This window comes from Heterocephalus glaber, unplaced genomic scaffold, assembly GCF_053883595.1.
Source record: "Heterocephalus glaber isolate CG9 unplaced genomic scaffold, H.glaber_assembly_v1.0 deba00000281, whole genome shotgun sequence".
Taxonomy (NCBI): Eukaryota; Metazoa; Chordata; class Mammalia; order Rodentia; family Bathyergidae; genus Heterocephalus; species Heterocephalus glaber.
The window spans coordinates 8,842,530-8,855,875 of NW_028258139.1; the positions used below are offsets into that span (position 1 = coordinate 8,842,530).

The following is a 13,346-nucleotide window of genomic DNA, read 5'->3' on the forward strand; positions in this document are numbered from 1 at the left end:
ATTAGAGTTTAAGTAACAATCTGTTAAGGCCTCAAACTTCTGGTGTGGTTATTTAAGTGCTTTTTAAATGCATGTGCTAAGACCGTCAGTGTTTCTGAGTATATGGGTCAGAGGTCTTTGGACCTCTTCCTGGTGGGAAGAATTTCCTTTGTTCTTTGTAGTGCCCAGATTTCAAGGTACCTTTGCATTACATTTAACTTCATTTCCCTCACTGATACATTTGTAACCTTCTAGTTGCCCTGTTCTTTTCCACCTTAGTTGGTAAAGTGGTCTTTTACCACATATCACTAGTCCAGAGCTATTTAACAAAGGAGGAGGTGGAAGGCATTACCCAGTTAGGTAGTTTTCTAAGCATGTGTGATTTGAGAACACTCAGATCCATAATTTTTCTGGTTAAGCTGGCCTGGACTGTACATATTAGCACCTTCACACTTGAATAAGCATTTAATTTGGATGTCCAGTTGGAAAGATGAAAAGACATTAGTAGGAGGTAAGTGTTTTAATGTACCTTGTCAGGCCTATGCTGAACAGACTGAAATGTTTAAGAAGAAAGAGAGAACACTAAGACCTCTTTTTGTGAAATATAAGATGACAAGTGCCGCTTTATTTAATTCTATCAATTTTCATCATGCTCTTAAAGGTAGTATTACCCTTGTTGTTCAGGTGAAAGTGGTTAGAAATATTAAATCTCCATTTGGGTCTACATGAGAGCCCATACATCTATCTGTTCAAGGCACAGCTTGCTGAACACATCCTAAGAGACAAAATGTAGAAAGAAAACAGGTACTTAGAAGGGTTGAGAACTTACTAGTTTTGGATACATTATCCTATGCTCTCAAAATAGGTAATGGTTTGGAAGCACGGCTTGGCTTAATGCTCTATTTATGTTCAAAGGTTGCTTGTTTTCCACATACTTTTAAAGAGTTTTGTGGAAGGGAAGGGGTTATTATATGTGTCTAGGATGTAGAAATGTAATCACCAATTTAAATTAACTTCAAACTGTAACAGTGGTACTAATTTTATTGGGCTTTATAACAACCCAGCAGGAGAAACAGGAAGTGGGACAGGGTCAGTGAAACACTGCTTGGGTATTTTCATTTCAAGAAGTAAACCAGAGAAACTAGAGTTTCTCCCCCATCCCAGAACTGTAATGCAAAACATTATACTTTTTTAGAAACAAAGACTGGGTATGGAAACTCAGTGTGTGTCAGCCAGGCAACAGATAACCTGTTAAAACTAACGGCCAATTAGATAAACATCCTGTAGAACCATACTTATGTCTAGGGCTACTAGGTCCAAGCCATCTGTCTCCCCTCCTGCTCTCTCTTGCTGGGCCTGTGTGTGCTGTTTGAAGAGTCTAAAGATTTTACACTGATGTTTCTTTAACACACTGCTCTTTCTTTGTGCTTCAGGGAAGATGGTGAAAAAAGTCTGTCCTTGCAACCAGCTCTGTAGTAATTATCTTTTCTTTCTGTTACTTTTGGTCGTTGATTGTGAAGCTTGTTATCCATGACCTCTTTGAACTCTAAAGCCTCATAACTCCCTGATTCCTAACTTGCATCTGTCTCTGCACCCTTTTCTAATATATTCTTTAACATGCTTAATTGCTAACTGCTGACTATAATTCCAAGTGGAGAGATCACCTCATAGTCAATGCTCTCCCCATGTGAGCCTAGCTCTGTAACAGTCATGGATTGGTAGTACCCGTGGTTGGGCGTGGGGTGATTGGGGGTGCTTGACTCCTAGGGAAAGAGAGTTCTTCAGTCAGCAATAATGTGCCAGAGCCGGGCGGTTCCATCCTATAATCACACACTCTGGAGGCAGAGGCAGGAGGATTGCTGTGAGTTCAAGGCCAGCCTGGGCTACATAGTGAGTCCCAGGTTAGCCTGAACTACATAGCGAAATCCTGTCTAAATCCCACTACCACCACTACCAAAACAAAAAAAAAGAAAGAATGTTTTATGTACTGTTCTACACTCTCCTGGGACCTCAGCAATGATTAAACTGTATAAGTTTCTGCCCTCACATTGTGTACATCGTAGGGAGATGGGTACAAGGCCAGTGAGGAGAGAACTACTTTATATAGAGTTTTGCTTCTTAGATGGAGGTTTCTCATTAAAATACAAATACAGTTCAGCAACCCAGCAGGCTACCAGTAAAGGTTTTGGAGAGAGTTATAGTGGCACCTAGTTCACAAACTTAATTCTTTCCACAATTCTGGTTGCAAACCAAATTGGAGGAGAACTGAATCAGATTCATTGGTTAGGTCCAATATTGACCTTATGGGGAAATTTGATTCAGTTCTCATCCAATTCAGTTTGCAAGCAGAATCGTGGAAAGAATTAAGTTTGTGAACCGAGGTACCACTGTATTTGTTTTTGTCTTTTTGGTTTTTGGTACCTGGGATCGAACTCAGGACCTTGTGCTTGTGAGGCAGGCAGTAGCACCATGGAGCTAAATCCCCAGCCCCCAAGGTACCACTGTAACAGGAACACTATACATATTTGGAATATTGGACAATACACTGTGGGCCACAATAGTTGTGGTTACTAGAATCTGGCAGCATGGGAGTCGAGGAAATGGATTTTGACAGAAGAAAATCAGAATTTGGAAGTTGAGGAAAGGTAAGTCTGTAATGTATTTTAGGTCTTTTCAGAAAACGGAAAGACTCAAGAGGTTAGAATGTTTTCCAGGCCTCCCTTCTAGTCAAGTCTATTTTATAGTCCAGCTTGCTTTTCCTAGGGGTTATTTTCTGGTCAGAAAGGAATATTTCCTTTTATTAACTGGAAACCTATTTACAGAACCTAGAATAAAAAAGTTAACGGTGTGGTTGACTCTCCCTTGTGGGGTAAACCCTACTTTCAGAATCCAGTATTGGGTAATATCATTTAGATTGAAAAGTGAATTTGGCTCTAAAGGGGCCTTACAGCATGAAGAGCAAGTCGCATCTGACTAGAGAGGTGTGACAACCCCTACCCTGCATGAGCTCTGTGGATTGGTGTGTCCACCACACTCAGCCCCTCGTGTTTGCTGTTGGACAGCCATTCGCTTGTGGTCATCTCTGTTGTGATCGTTCCACCAACCCTCCACACAGGATGCTACTCTCCTGCATGCCTGTCCTTGCTTTCTGGGTCTCTTCAGCATTGCGGCTGCCCATGCTCACTGTCTGTGCTTTCTACCCTACCTCTGTCTCCTATTTGTTGTCTGAGGAAGACTGTTTCCTGTGCTTTTATACTTTTCCATTTGGGTTTTCTGTACTGGAGGGGAACTCACTCTCCCTTTTGCACCATGAGTGGAATAACGATGCAAGCTGACACTCACATTGCAGTTTCATGTCTTGCCATGGTGGTAAGAAGCATGTGACCTTCCTCACTCTGCAGCTTCACCTCAGAGTTACCTGTCACTGCAGCACAGACATGCTTGTGTGTGCCATTCCCTGAGTGGTAAAATAGAAAAATGACTGACCCAATAGTGATTATAAAGGGCTTTAAGTGGCAGGGCTGCTTCAGCTGTGCTGCTGTGCTCTGGTGTGCTGCTTTGACCTTGAAATCAGAAAAATGCATGCACTTATTCAGGCCCAGCATTACTTGGGATACTGTAAGGCCTCCTGGCTCACAGCTAACTTGACTAGTTCTTACTTATTCTTTAGTGAATGTGAGATACAGTGGGAGGGGGCTTTCAAGAATAAAAATAAGACCATGACTTTTCTTTCCCTCTTCTCTAAAACTTGCCTCTTCGAATAACCTTCAGTGTGCCCTCCAGCAGAGCCGAAATCAGGCAGGACACAGACTCTTCCTTCCTTCTTCATCAGACCATAGAAATAGAATACCTTCATCATATCCTCAAAGCATCCTCTCCCCTCTGCACCCTTGCCTCAGCTGAATTTTCCTGTTGCTTCTACATGGCAGTGCTTGCTGTTCTAGGAAGTCAGGAGAAGGGGTGAGAATCCTTCAATCAGTTGAAACCAAGGTCATCTTCAGGAAAATGTGTCTTCCTGGAGTTGAAAGATTCACTTAGGCACTTCTCTTCCTCCTCTTACTCATGAGAAATTGAAAGGAATTGAAGGCTTAGCACCTTACAAATTTATTTTTATAAATTTATGTTTATGGATCTAAAAAATTTTGAACAGAGCATGCTACTTGTTATGCTATTGAAGAATGGCTAAGAATGTGGCAATATCCACATGGTTTGGGAGCCCCGTCTTTTCCATAGCTAAGCAGTGATCTCTGCATTCCTACTCCTACTTCAACCTACCCAGTGCACAAGAAATCCTTTCTTCTGCCTTGCACTCTGCAGCCAGCCTTTTTTACCATATTACACTCCCTCATCATCAGCATGATGCTAGGAATGGCGCATTGGCAGGAAGTTCCCAATCCGGAGGTGCTTTGAAAGGGGCCCCTGCCCTTCACGCCTGCCATTATCCTAAGTTGATCAGCTTATCTGCAGTTACTGAAGAGAAACATTCTTTTCATTATTCTATTGTTAAAAAACAAATGGCCAAAGAAAACCTTGGAATCTTCCTTTCTTGCATGGCTTCCCAACACCACCACCACCACCACCACCACCACCCGCCAATTCTGTGACTTGCCATTCATCATCTGTGACAAATTCCCTCTTCCTGGAATTATAACCCAAGCTCCTTTTAATGCTAGTATTCTTGTTGCTTATACCTCCAGGGACCAGCAGCACAAACACTGTCGGGGGTACAGTGAACATCCAAGCTGCCCAAGCTCAACCTCCTGCCATAACGTCCAGCAGGAAGGGCACGTTCACAGATGACCTGCACAAGCTAGTGGACAACTGGGCCCGAGACGCCATGAATCTTTCAGGCAGGAGAGGAAGCAAAGGACACATGAATTACGAGGTACGTCTTCCTTTTTTGCCATTTTCCTATTCTTGTCAGTATTACTTAACACAACTGAATCACAGTACAAACTACATAGGCTCCAAGGCTACTGCACCATTTTATGCCATGACCTCCTTTAGTAAGTAGCTTATGAATTTTAACACTTGGAAAAGCAAGACAAAAATCACCCAGGTGCCCTTTCACTTTTTCTTCCCTGAATCCTTAGCTCCTTATTGGTCAGATGAGTTTGTCTTCTCTTTTTCTTCAATGTCCTGAACTGCATGTACACACAAACATACATGGCTTCCTTCCCCTTCCAGTCAGTATAGTTATTTTTACCCCCATGTTAAGTATAGAGCCAGTAAACATTATAGAAGGTGTTGTTGCATTTTGCTATACCCTGTAAGATTAGAACAGTCTCAGTTCTAGAATTGTATTGAGTACCACCCATTTTACATCCATGGGTCTTATACCCTCACCAAACTTTAAATATAGTTGTTTTGTTCTCAGGGCCCTGGAATGGCAAGGAAGTTTTCTGCACCTGGGCAGCTGTGCATCTCCATGAACTCAAACTTGGGTGGTTCTGCCCCCATCTCTGCAGCATCAGCTACCTCTCTAGGTCATTTCACCAAATCTATGTGCCCCCCACAGCAGTACGGTTTTCCACCAACCACCTTTGGCCCTCAGTGGAGTGGGACAGGTGGCCCAGCACCACAGCCACTTGGTCAGTTCCAACCTGTAGGAACTGCTTCCTTGCAGAATTTCAACATCAGCAATTTGCAGAAATCCATCAGCAACCCGCCAGGTTCCAACCTTCGGACCACTTAGACCTAGAGATGTTAACTGAGTAGATCTGGGAACCAGAGATGGAATGCCAAGGGCTGGGGGGATGGAAAAGTAGCCTGTATACTAACTACTAGTGCTGCATTTAACTGGTTATTTCTAGCCAGAAGGGAATGTTTTTAAAACCGCCTTGAGCCCTCAGGATAGAGACTCTCCCTGCCCCTCCACTTACTGGAGTGGGTCAAGAAGGAGAGAGAAATTTTCCTGTGCCAGGGCAGCTTCAGACCATACTTTCCTATTTATCTTTACCACCACTGAGGCCTAGGGATAAAAGAATATCTTGTTATCAGGAAGTTATAGGAGAGCTTAGTGTAAAGCCAAACCTCATGTGTTGTAATTTGCAAGGCGATGGAGTTAATGGTGGTACATAACCCAAATCCTTTACTCCCTCAAAAATTCAGACCATAAGATGGAAAAAATGGGGTTCTCTCCTACTCTGCCCCCACCGTCACCCCCCTCCCCACCTTTAGAACCCAGTGGAAAATACCAGGGGACTGGGGTTGCAACCCTTTCTTAATGATAGGTCATTAGTGCTTTAAGCAAAAGATATTAGCAGCTCTGACTGCAGCATTAGCAATTAGGAAAAAAAAAATTACGTTCCCTGCGGACATGTAACTTTGCCATCAGTTTTGATGTGGAAACACTGTGATATATAAATGTTGTTGGACAACAGTAGTTTTAAGAGTAAAATATGAAAGGTTTAAAAAGTTCACACAAAAAAAGCTAGCTCTGTCCTTTACTCTTGAGACACTTTAACTTTTTCCTTTGTACTTCCATTGTATTAGATAAATAAATGTGAATGTAAAATTGTATAATTACTGTACTTGAATACTTCTGTTCTCCCAGTATTGCTTGCTGGATATTTTAGTGCCTTGGACTTATATTGCTTCTGCCATTAGCATTGACTTACCAGACTCCAGATCAGCAAAGGCGCATGGAAAGAAATCTTAGGTCCCTGTGACCCCAGCAGTGGATATGCCAAAGGGAAATTGAAAGTTTTTTTTTTTAAGTCATTCAACAGCTTTGTCTAGAGCAGGTGTAAAATGAGTAAGGTGAGAAGTTGAGTTGGCATCCATGGTTGAAAGCAGAAAGTTCTGTTTTAGGAGTAGTGAGGTAGGGTGTTAGGACAAAATTGGACAATTTAAAAGATGAAGGGAAGTGTTAGCTGAGCAAACAAAAAAGAAGGTCTAAAGAATGGGGAAACAGATGTGTCTTGAAGATGCGTGCTGCCTGGCCAATGACTGTTGTCTTACTGATTTGAGCTGGGCTTGAACAGATAAGACCAAGAAGAAGTGAAATGGAAAGAGAATAGGGTGGAGGCTGGCTTTGAAATTGGGCAGTGTGATAGTGAAGTCACAATGGAGAAAGTTGCTCTGAGAACCTGTTTGGATTGCTTTCCTATGTTGCACATGCACCATGCATTTCTCAGCTTGGGGTGCTATATTCTGTGCAAAGTGGACCCTCTTCTGAATAATAAGCACTATAGGAAAGGTTTGTTCCCACCCATTTCCTCTGTGATGTCCAAGTGGTTGCAGGTTCATAATCTATTGTGCCACCTCTATTTCCAGATTTCTAAGTAATGCATATTTTCATATGCATTCTCCCCTTAAATAATAACTGCAACCAACCAGTATTATTTAGTGCTATGCCTAGCATTACAGGCAGTTCTATTACTTGCAGAGCTTTCCAGATATACTGTCCTAATTGGCTATGTTTGGGATGTCATTATTCTCCGAAGATAAAGGTTAGAAGTCTTAATTTCTTGAGTGCTTCTTTTCTTGACTTTTAGTTGGGGAATTAAAATATTTCCAGCCTTTTACCCACCTCAATGGCACACTGCAGGAGTCACCACGACAGGAAGAGCCGGTGGCTACCTGAATCCTGTTCGTTCCTTTATGGGTCCTGTTTTCTTTAAGTTGGCCTAGGCCCCAGAGATATAAATGAATGCTGGAGATTTCTGGCAGGTAGAAACAAAAAGGACAGGGGTTTTAAGCCCTGCTTCAAAAGTGTTTTCTGATTTATTCTTTGCTTGCCATTCTTGTGGCAAGGATAAGAGTATGGATAGAACCAAGAAGGTGCCACATAAATGAGAAAAGATCACCTGTGGTGAATGAAACAGTACTTTCCACCAGAGGAATGAGGGAGCCAAATGCACCACGTTCCTGTTTTGTTACTTTGGTTTAGTAATTTTGAGATCTTTTCATTCATACACAAAAATAACTGGTTTTGTTTACTGTTGATTTTTCCCCCTCCTGTGGATGAAACAACTGAAGCCTAGAGGAACGAACTAGTGCTACTGAACTGTTTAAATTATTTTTGTGTTAATAGTACATTTTGAGTATCTTTTTCCACATTAAAAAGAACTTTCTGAATTATAAATGTTTTCCTTACATTATTTAACAATGTACACTGTTTTAAAAAAAGAATAAACAACTCAAACCTTGGGGTATCCCAGCAGCCATTAATTGTACATTTTGCACTAACTCTGGGTGTTGCGCTCCTTGTAAGACTGCGCTTTCTGCTTCAGTTTCTTACCTTTGTAGACTTTAATGAAACGTTCAAATAAACCAAACTTGCTTTTGTTGAGCTGTGGGGTTTTATTTCTAGCAAATACCTTTTTCACATTCTCATTGGCTCTGTTTTGAGATGTACACTGTTTATAACTGGATTCCTAATCCCCCCAGGAACTTATTTTTAATTAATGGTGCTGGGAATCAAACCAGGGCCAGATAAGTGCTCTACCACACAGCTGTACACCACCTCTTCCTCAGAAAGTTTTTTAGCAGCAGTTTTGCCCTGAACTAAGATTTTACTGCTGATTAATTTTGCTGAGAAAAATGGTAAGGACGTCAAAATGAAAGGATGAATACGTGATGAAATCTGTGTAACACGCTAAGTGAGGTTAAAGCTTTTAGAAGACAGGGAAATCAGGGCAAGCTGCTGCTGCTGCTTCATCTCCCAAAAGAACAAAAGGTTGGCTGCCTTCTAGTACTTTAAGGTTGCTTGTCTCAGGTTCACAGCTTCCCAAAAGTGGGTCTATGATCCAAAAAGTTAATATCACTACTTCAGCGTTAGACACAACAGAGCCCAAAATGCACTTAAAAGAGAAAATTTACAAACTCATTTGAGGAGAATTATGAAACATAAACACTGAAAAATCAGTTTATGGTAGAGTAAGTCACATCTCACATCGGAAATTAAAATGGCTGCTGTTTTCTATTTTGCTAATAAGTAAAGAATTTGCTTTCTCAAAGTGCCTTTTCCTTCATCTCAGACCACTGTTTCTTTGGTTTGGAAAAAATACTGGTCTTGAAAGAATGCAAGATTGCAATGTCCTAAACCCATAAATGAGAGATTATAAAGGCCTCCCCCCCCGTCCGCCCCCGTCCATCGTTAGCTTTCCAAGGTTTTTGCCAGAAAGAATTCATCCTTAAGTTGCACGCCACCACTCAAGTGTAATGAAATTGACACCATCCTACCCAGGTCATGAGTCACGCCTTGTTCAGCGCATCCACATGATGCACACCGTCTACTTAGTCAACTTTCAGCAGCCTTCCCAGTTATCAGATCGACTTTTTTGCAGTATCGCAGTGCTTGTGTTCAGGTAAACCTTATTTTACTGAATGGCCCCAGAGCAGACTCACAGTAGTAACACTCTATTTTGGATAGGCCCATAGACTGGGAGGCGGGGGCAGGGACTACTGTAATAGATGGGGGTTGCAGCCTTGATTGTTATACAAAGTTGCAAAGTAGGTAAGAACCACCACTATAGCCTTGTTCTTAAGATAAACTTCCAGACAGCCTTAACCATGAGACCCAAAGGGAGACTGTTCAACAGTTTAACTTAGGCAGCTGCTGAAGGGTGCTTAGGACTAAGGATCCCTGTATTGTGTGAGGGCAGGCAGTTATTGGCAATTCCTAAAAATGTCTATCTTTATTAATATAATAGCTTAGGAGTAAACAATGAAAAACCTCAAGAGCCAAAGGAAAGGTATTTCATCTGTCTCACCTCCCCACCACTGTGTGTGACACGCTGGATATAAAGTGCTTGGCTTTCTCTGCATGAGGTCTGACAGGTCCTCTGATGAGTGAGGTTCAGAATGAACTGGAGATAAAATTCATTCCCCAGGAATGATGAACAATTTCATGACCAAAAGCAGTTTTTCAAAGTCCATTTGTGAGAGTCTAATGATATCCATTGCCTCAGGTTAAGGTGGATCCAATTTCCTTTTCTTCATGTCCTGGCTCTTCCTATGAGATTCACAGTTTCCTGTAGAAGATAAAAAGGCTCAAGTGTACCTACAATGGTTTTACAGTAAGGAGTAAACAGCTAATCATTTCTAGATTGAACTGGTGGATCTATTTCAGACTAAGACCCCAAGAATGAAACTTAAGAGGAGGGCAGCTCCCTCTGTTAACCCAGACCAAGTGGCATCACAGTCCTAACAGACTTACTTTTATCAGGAAAAGCTCTTAATCCAGCCATGCCTCAGCTTCCTACAGCTGTGCAGAGCTGAGAAGGGTTGAACCTCAAGTCTGGAGCCCAAAGGAAACATTCTGGCCCTCAATCTACTTACTGTGTTGGAATGATTCTAGTTTCTTAAAATGAGATCTCTTCCTTCCTTTAAAATTCACGGAATTAAACCCAGGATCTTCCTTTAATTTTTGTTCCTAAACACATGTCTGCTACCTGATATGTGCTGGTTAGTGGTGTAAACTTGGGGTTGCCAGGGTCCAGACTTTTCTTGTGGCTTCTGACAGCAAACGCTGTATGGGATCTGGTGGTTCAGGACTGGGGTGCCAGAGGTCGGGGGTGGTTCTGGTTTAGACAAAGGCTTCACGATGTCCTCTAAGTCTGGAGTCAGATCCCACATTTCAAGGTTGTCTTCAGGATTCTCTGCAGAGATCACAGAGAAGTGTGTTGTCAGCCAACAGTCTCCTCACAGAAAGCACTGGGAAAGCGGGCCTAAGAAACTCCACATCTTAAGACAGATCTTGCAGTTTTCTTTCTTCGACCTCTTAAAAGTACACTGAACAATTTCATTGAGACAACAGAGGAGCTGAAGATGTGCCATCTGTTGGTCAGCCCCATCAATCAATTTTAGGATCTCTTCCCATTCTAAAACTTACGGGGCTAAAAAATGGGTTAAATTATTTTTCTCCCCCCAGTACTAGGGATTGAACCCACGGCCTTGAATATGTTAGATAAGCACTCTTTAACAATCTACAGCCCCAGCCCTTTTTTTTTTTTTGACACAGGGCCTTGTTATTAAGCCCAGGCTGGCCTCAAACTTGAGATCCTCTTGCATCACCCTCCTGAGTAGCATTACAGCCATGTGCCACAGCACTCAGCAAAAATGAAGATTTTTATGATTTTTTAAGATGTATTTTGTGAGTACCAAAAGTATGGAACATGGTAACTTACAAGGATTTCCTGTTTATTGGTTTTTTTAAAGTCATTTACCTTCAAGGATGCCTTTCCCCCTGAGTGGTTCTGAGACAGCACTGATGGGAGTACTATGTGTCAAAGGAGGGACCGGAAGGGCTGCTATGGTTTACACAAGAGAAAGGACAAGTCATCAGTCACCTAACTAAATGGAACCAGAGACAGTCTACTCCCCTTTAGTTATAAGCAGCTTGATGCCTAGGATGTCGGGGGCTCAGCCAGTAAAGGAACTTGATTCCATAGTACCCATTGTACCTCCAGGTCTGAGTCTGTTCCTCCCTCTCACCCAAGTGGGAAAAGCAAAGATTCGTCTCTTCTTTCATGGCAAGAACAGAAGGCTTCTTAGAAGCCAAGCCATCCAGTCCAGCGGCTTGGGCTATGGCTGTGGCTGTCTGATAAGGCTGGGGTCCCCTGGACTCCCCTCCCCCTCCCTGTGAGCTGCTGAAATGGACAGAAGCTAAAATCTGCAATAACTCAACTCAGGACAGGCCTGGGACCAAAAACCTGTTTCTTTTTTTCACATCAATCTCAGCCTGTCAGGGCTGCGAGGATAATAATGACCTGAACACAAAGCATGTCTTCTCAGCCCTCTCCATCATTTGTACAGGATGAACAGGCCAAAGCTCACTAGTCTGGGACAAGCCCTTTATTTTCTCTCTGAGCAACCCATTTCTCCTCCCAACTCCCGATCAGTCTACTACTCCCACTGAATTTGTACCCTGAGAAAAATATATTCAAAGCCATCTCAAAAACAAAGACTTTTTAACGTAGAGAAAACCAGAAAGTTATGTCAAGGCCTATTTGCTTCCCTAAAAAAAAAGATCACAGTCTTCAGAAATGGGAAACTGCATGGCCGGTTTTACCTCTGAACTTGTTGGACTCATCTATTCCACATGTAACTGGAGAGCAGCCCTAGTGAGGTCTGGTCTGGAGCCAGTCACACTGCCACTGGCAGAGAACTGGGCCGCCCTGTTCCCACAGTTCCTCCTGCAGAGCACACCTCCTGGGCCTCTGCTCCCATCCATCTCACCCTCACTCTGCTTTTCAACTGGAGCTGGAGCAAGTGTCTGAACCTGTGGCTGCTTCTCCATCTGCTCCCGGAACTGCTGCTGCAGCTGCTTTTGCCGGAGCTTCCGCTGGTAAGTGGCATCACTCTCCACAGTGGACGAGCTCAGGCTTCTGCATCCCAAGAGCAAAAAGGTGAGTTCCTGAGTTAACCAGGTTAACGACGAGAGATACGGGTCCTGAGGAAGCACACAAACCAACTTGCTGGCTCTGAAGGCAGAAAAGGCAGCAACCTAAGCCACATAAGAAGGGGCAGGAGAGGGAAGGGAGGGACCCTGGGCCCCGTACCGGGAGCTGCTGGCCTTATCTCCTTGTAGCACAATGTGGGGGTCACCCGTGTGGCTTCCTCTGCAAGGGGAGGTCACCTCCTGTGGTTTTAGGGGTCCCAGAGCCATGTTCAGCCGACAACTGTTGTATCTTGCCTGTTCCACAGACGGTTCAAAGTCCTGTCTCTTTGCTTTAGTTAAATCTACTTCAAGAGGCAGCTAATAAGGGAAGAAAGAAAGAAAAAATGTCCTTTTCCCATTCCTTTCTGTTCCCTGACTTGCAAACTTAGATTACTAGAAAAAGGTATGTGACAATCTATCATCATTGCTCCTAGGTCTTAAAACGCCAAAAACTGATGCTGATGAGTAATTATCTGAATATGAAATTAAGATGAATACATTTTTATAATAATATGAAAATGGAAATTCTAGTTGGATTGCTTGTCTACATTGAAACACAGTAGTAGGAATGAGCTTTGTATATTTCCTGCTGAAGCGGGCACAGAAGTGAGCTCTGAAAAGTATGAAAAGGACACCATCGTTGCTGTCAAGGACGTGGCACAGCTGGGACCTCTACACAACACTATGTGAGAGTGTGGACTAGTGTGGTCATGCTAGAAAATTAGAAGAATCTACTACAACTAACCATGTACTTAACCTCTGGCCCAGTAAGTTCTAAGAAAAGTGAGTGTATCCATTTAGCACACTAATAGTAGGTCTATTCAGAATAGCCAAAAGCTACCCAAAAACCCAAGTATCTACTAAAGACAGAAGGGAAAAATAAATTGTTATATACTCTTGCAATAAAAAATTATGTAATAGGGAAAATGTTGCATGTACCATGAATGAATCTCAAAAACATGCTGAATGATACAAAAAG

General features: G+C 42.6%; 2 protein-coding genes across 36 annotated transcripts in view; one reads left to right on the plus strand and one right to left on the minus strand.

Annotated features, from left to right (window-relative positions):
* Wnk1 (WNK lysine deficient protein kinase 1) overlaps positions 1–8,275 on the plus strand; it is a 135,276-nt gene extending 127,001 nt beyond the window's left edge. For 9 of the 27 annotated variants that reach the window (XM_021249242.2, XM_087186077.1, XM_087186090.1 and 6 more), the window contains 4 exons: positions 1,413–1,454; positions 3,751–3,777; positions 4,677–4,864; positions 5,342–8,275. In XM_021249242.2, coding sequence (XP_021104901.2) covers positions 1,413–1,454; positions 3,751–3,777; positions 4,677–4,864; positions 5,342–5,674 — 590 coding nt within the window. In that variant the 3' untranslated portion in view covers positions 5,675–8,275. The remainder of the gene's footprint in view (positions 1–1,412; positions 1,455–3,750; positions 3,778–4,676; positions 4,865–5,341) is intronic. The other 18 variants (XM_021249256.2, XM_087186082.1, XM_004837578.4 and 15 more) reach the window with 5 other exon arrangements.
* Positions 8,276–9,604: 1,329 nt separating this feature from the next.
* Positions 9,605–13,346, minus strand: part of Rad52 (RAD52 DNA repair protein) — a 29,804-nt gene continuing 26,062 nt past the window's right edge. For 8 of the 9 annotated variants that reach the window (XM_004837582.4, XM_021249354.2, XM_021249316.2 and 5 more), the window contains 5 exons: positions 12,489–12,685; positions 12,166–12,314; positions 11,154–11,237; positions 10,380–10,586; positions 9,605–9,959 (listed from right to left, as the gene is read on the minus strand). In XM_004837582.4, coding sequence (XP_004837639.1) covers positions 9,898–9,959; positions 10,380–10,586; positions 11,154–11,237; positions 12,166–12,314; positions 12,489–12,685 — 699 coding nt within the window. In that variant the 3' untranslated portion in view covers positions 9,605–9,897. The remainder of the gene's footprint in view (positions 9,960–10,379; positions 10,587–11,153; positions 11,238–12,165; positions 12,315–12,488; positions 12,686–13,346) is intronic. The other variant, XM_021249352.2, reaches the window with a different exon arrangement.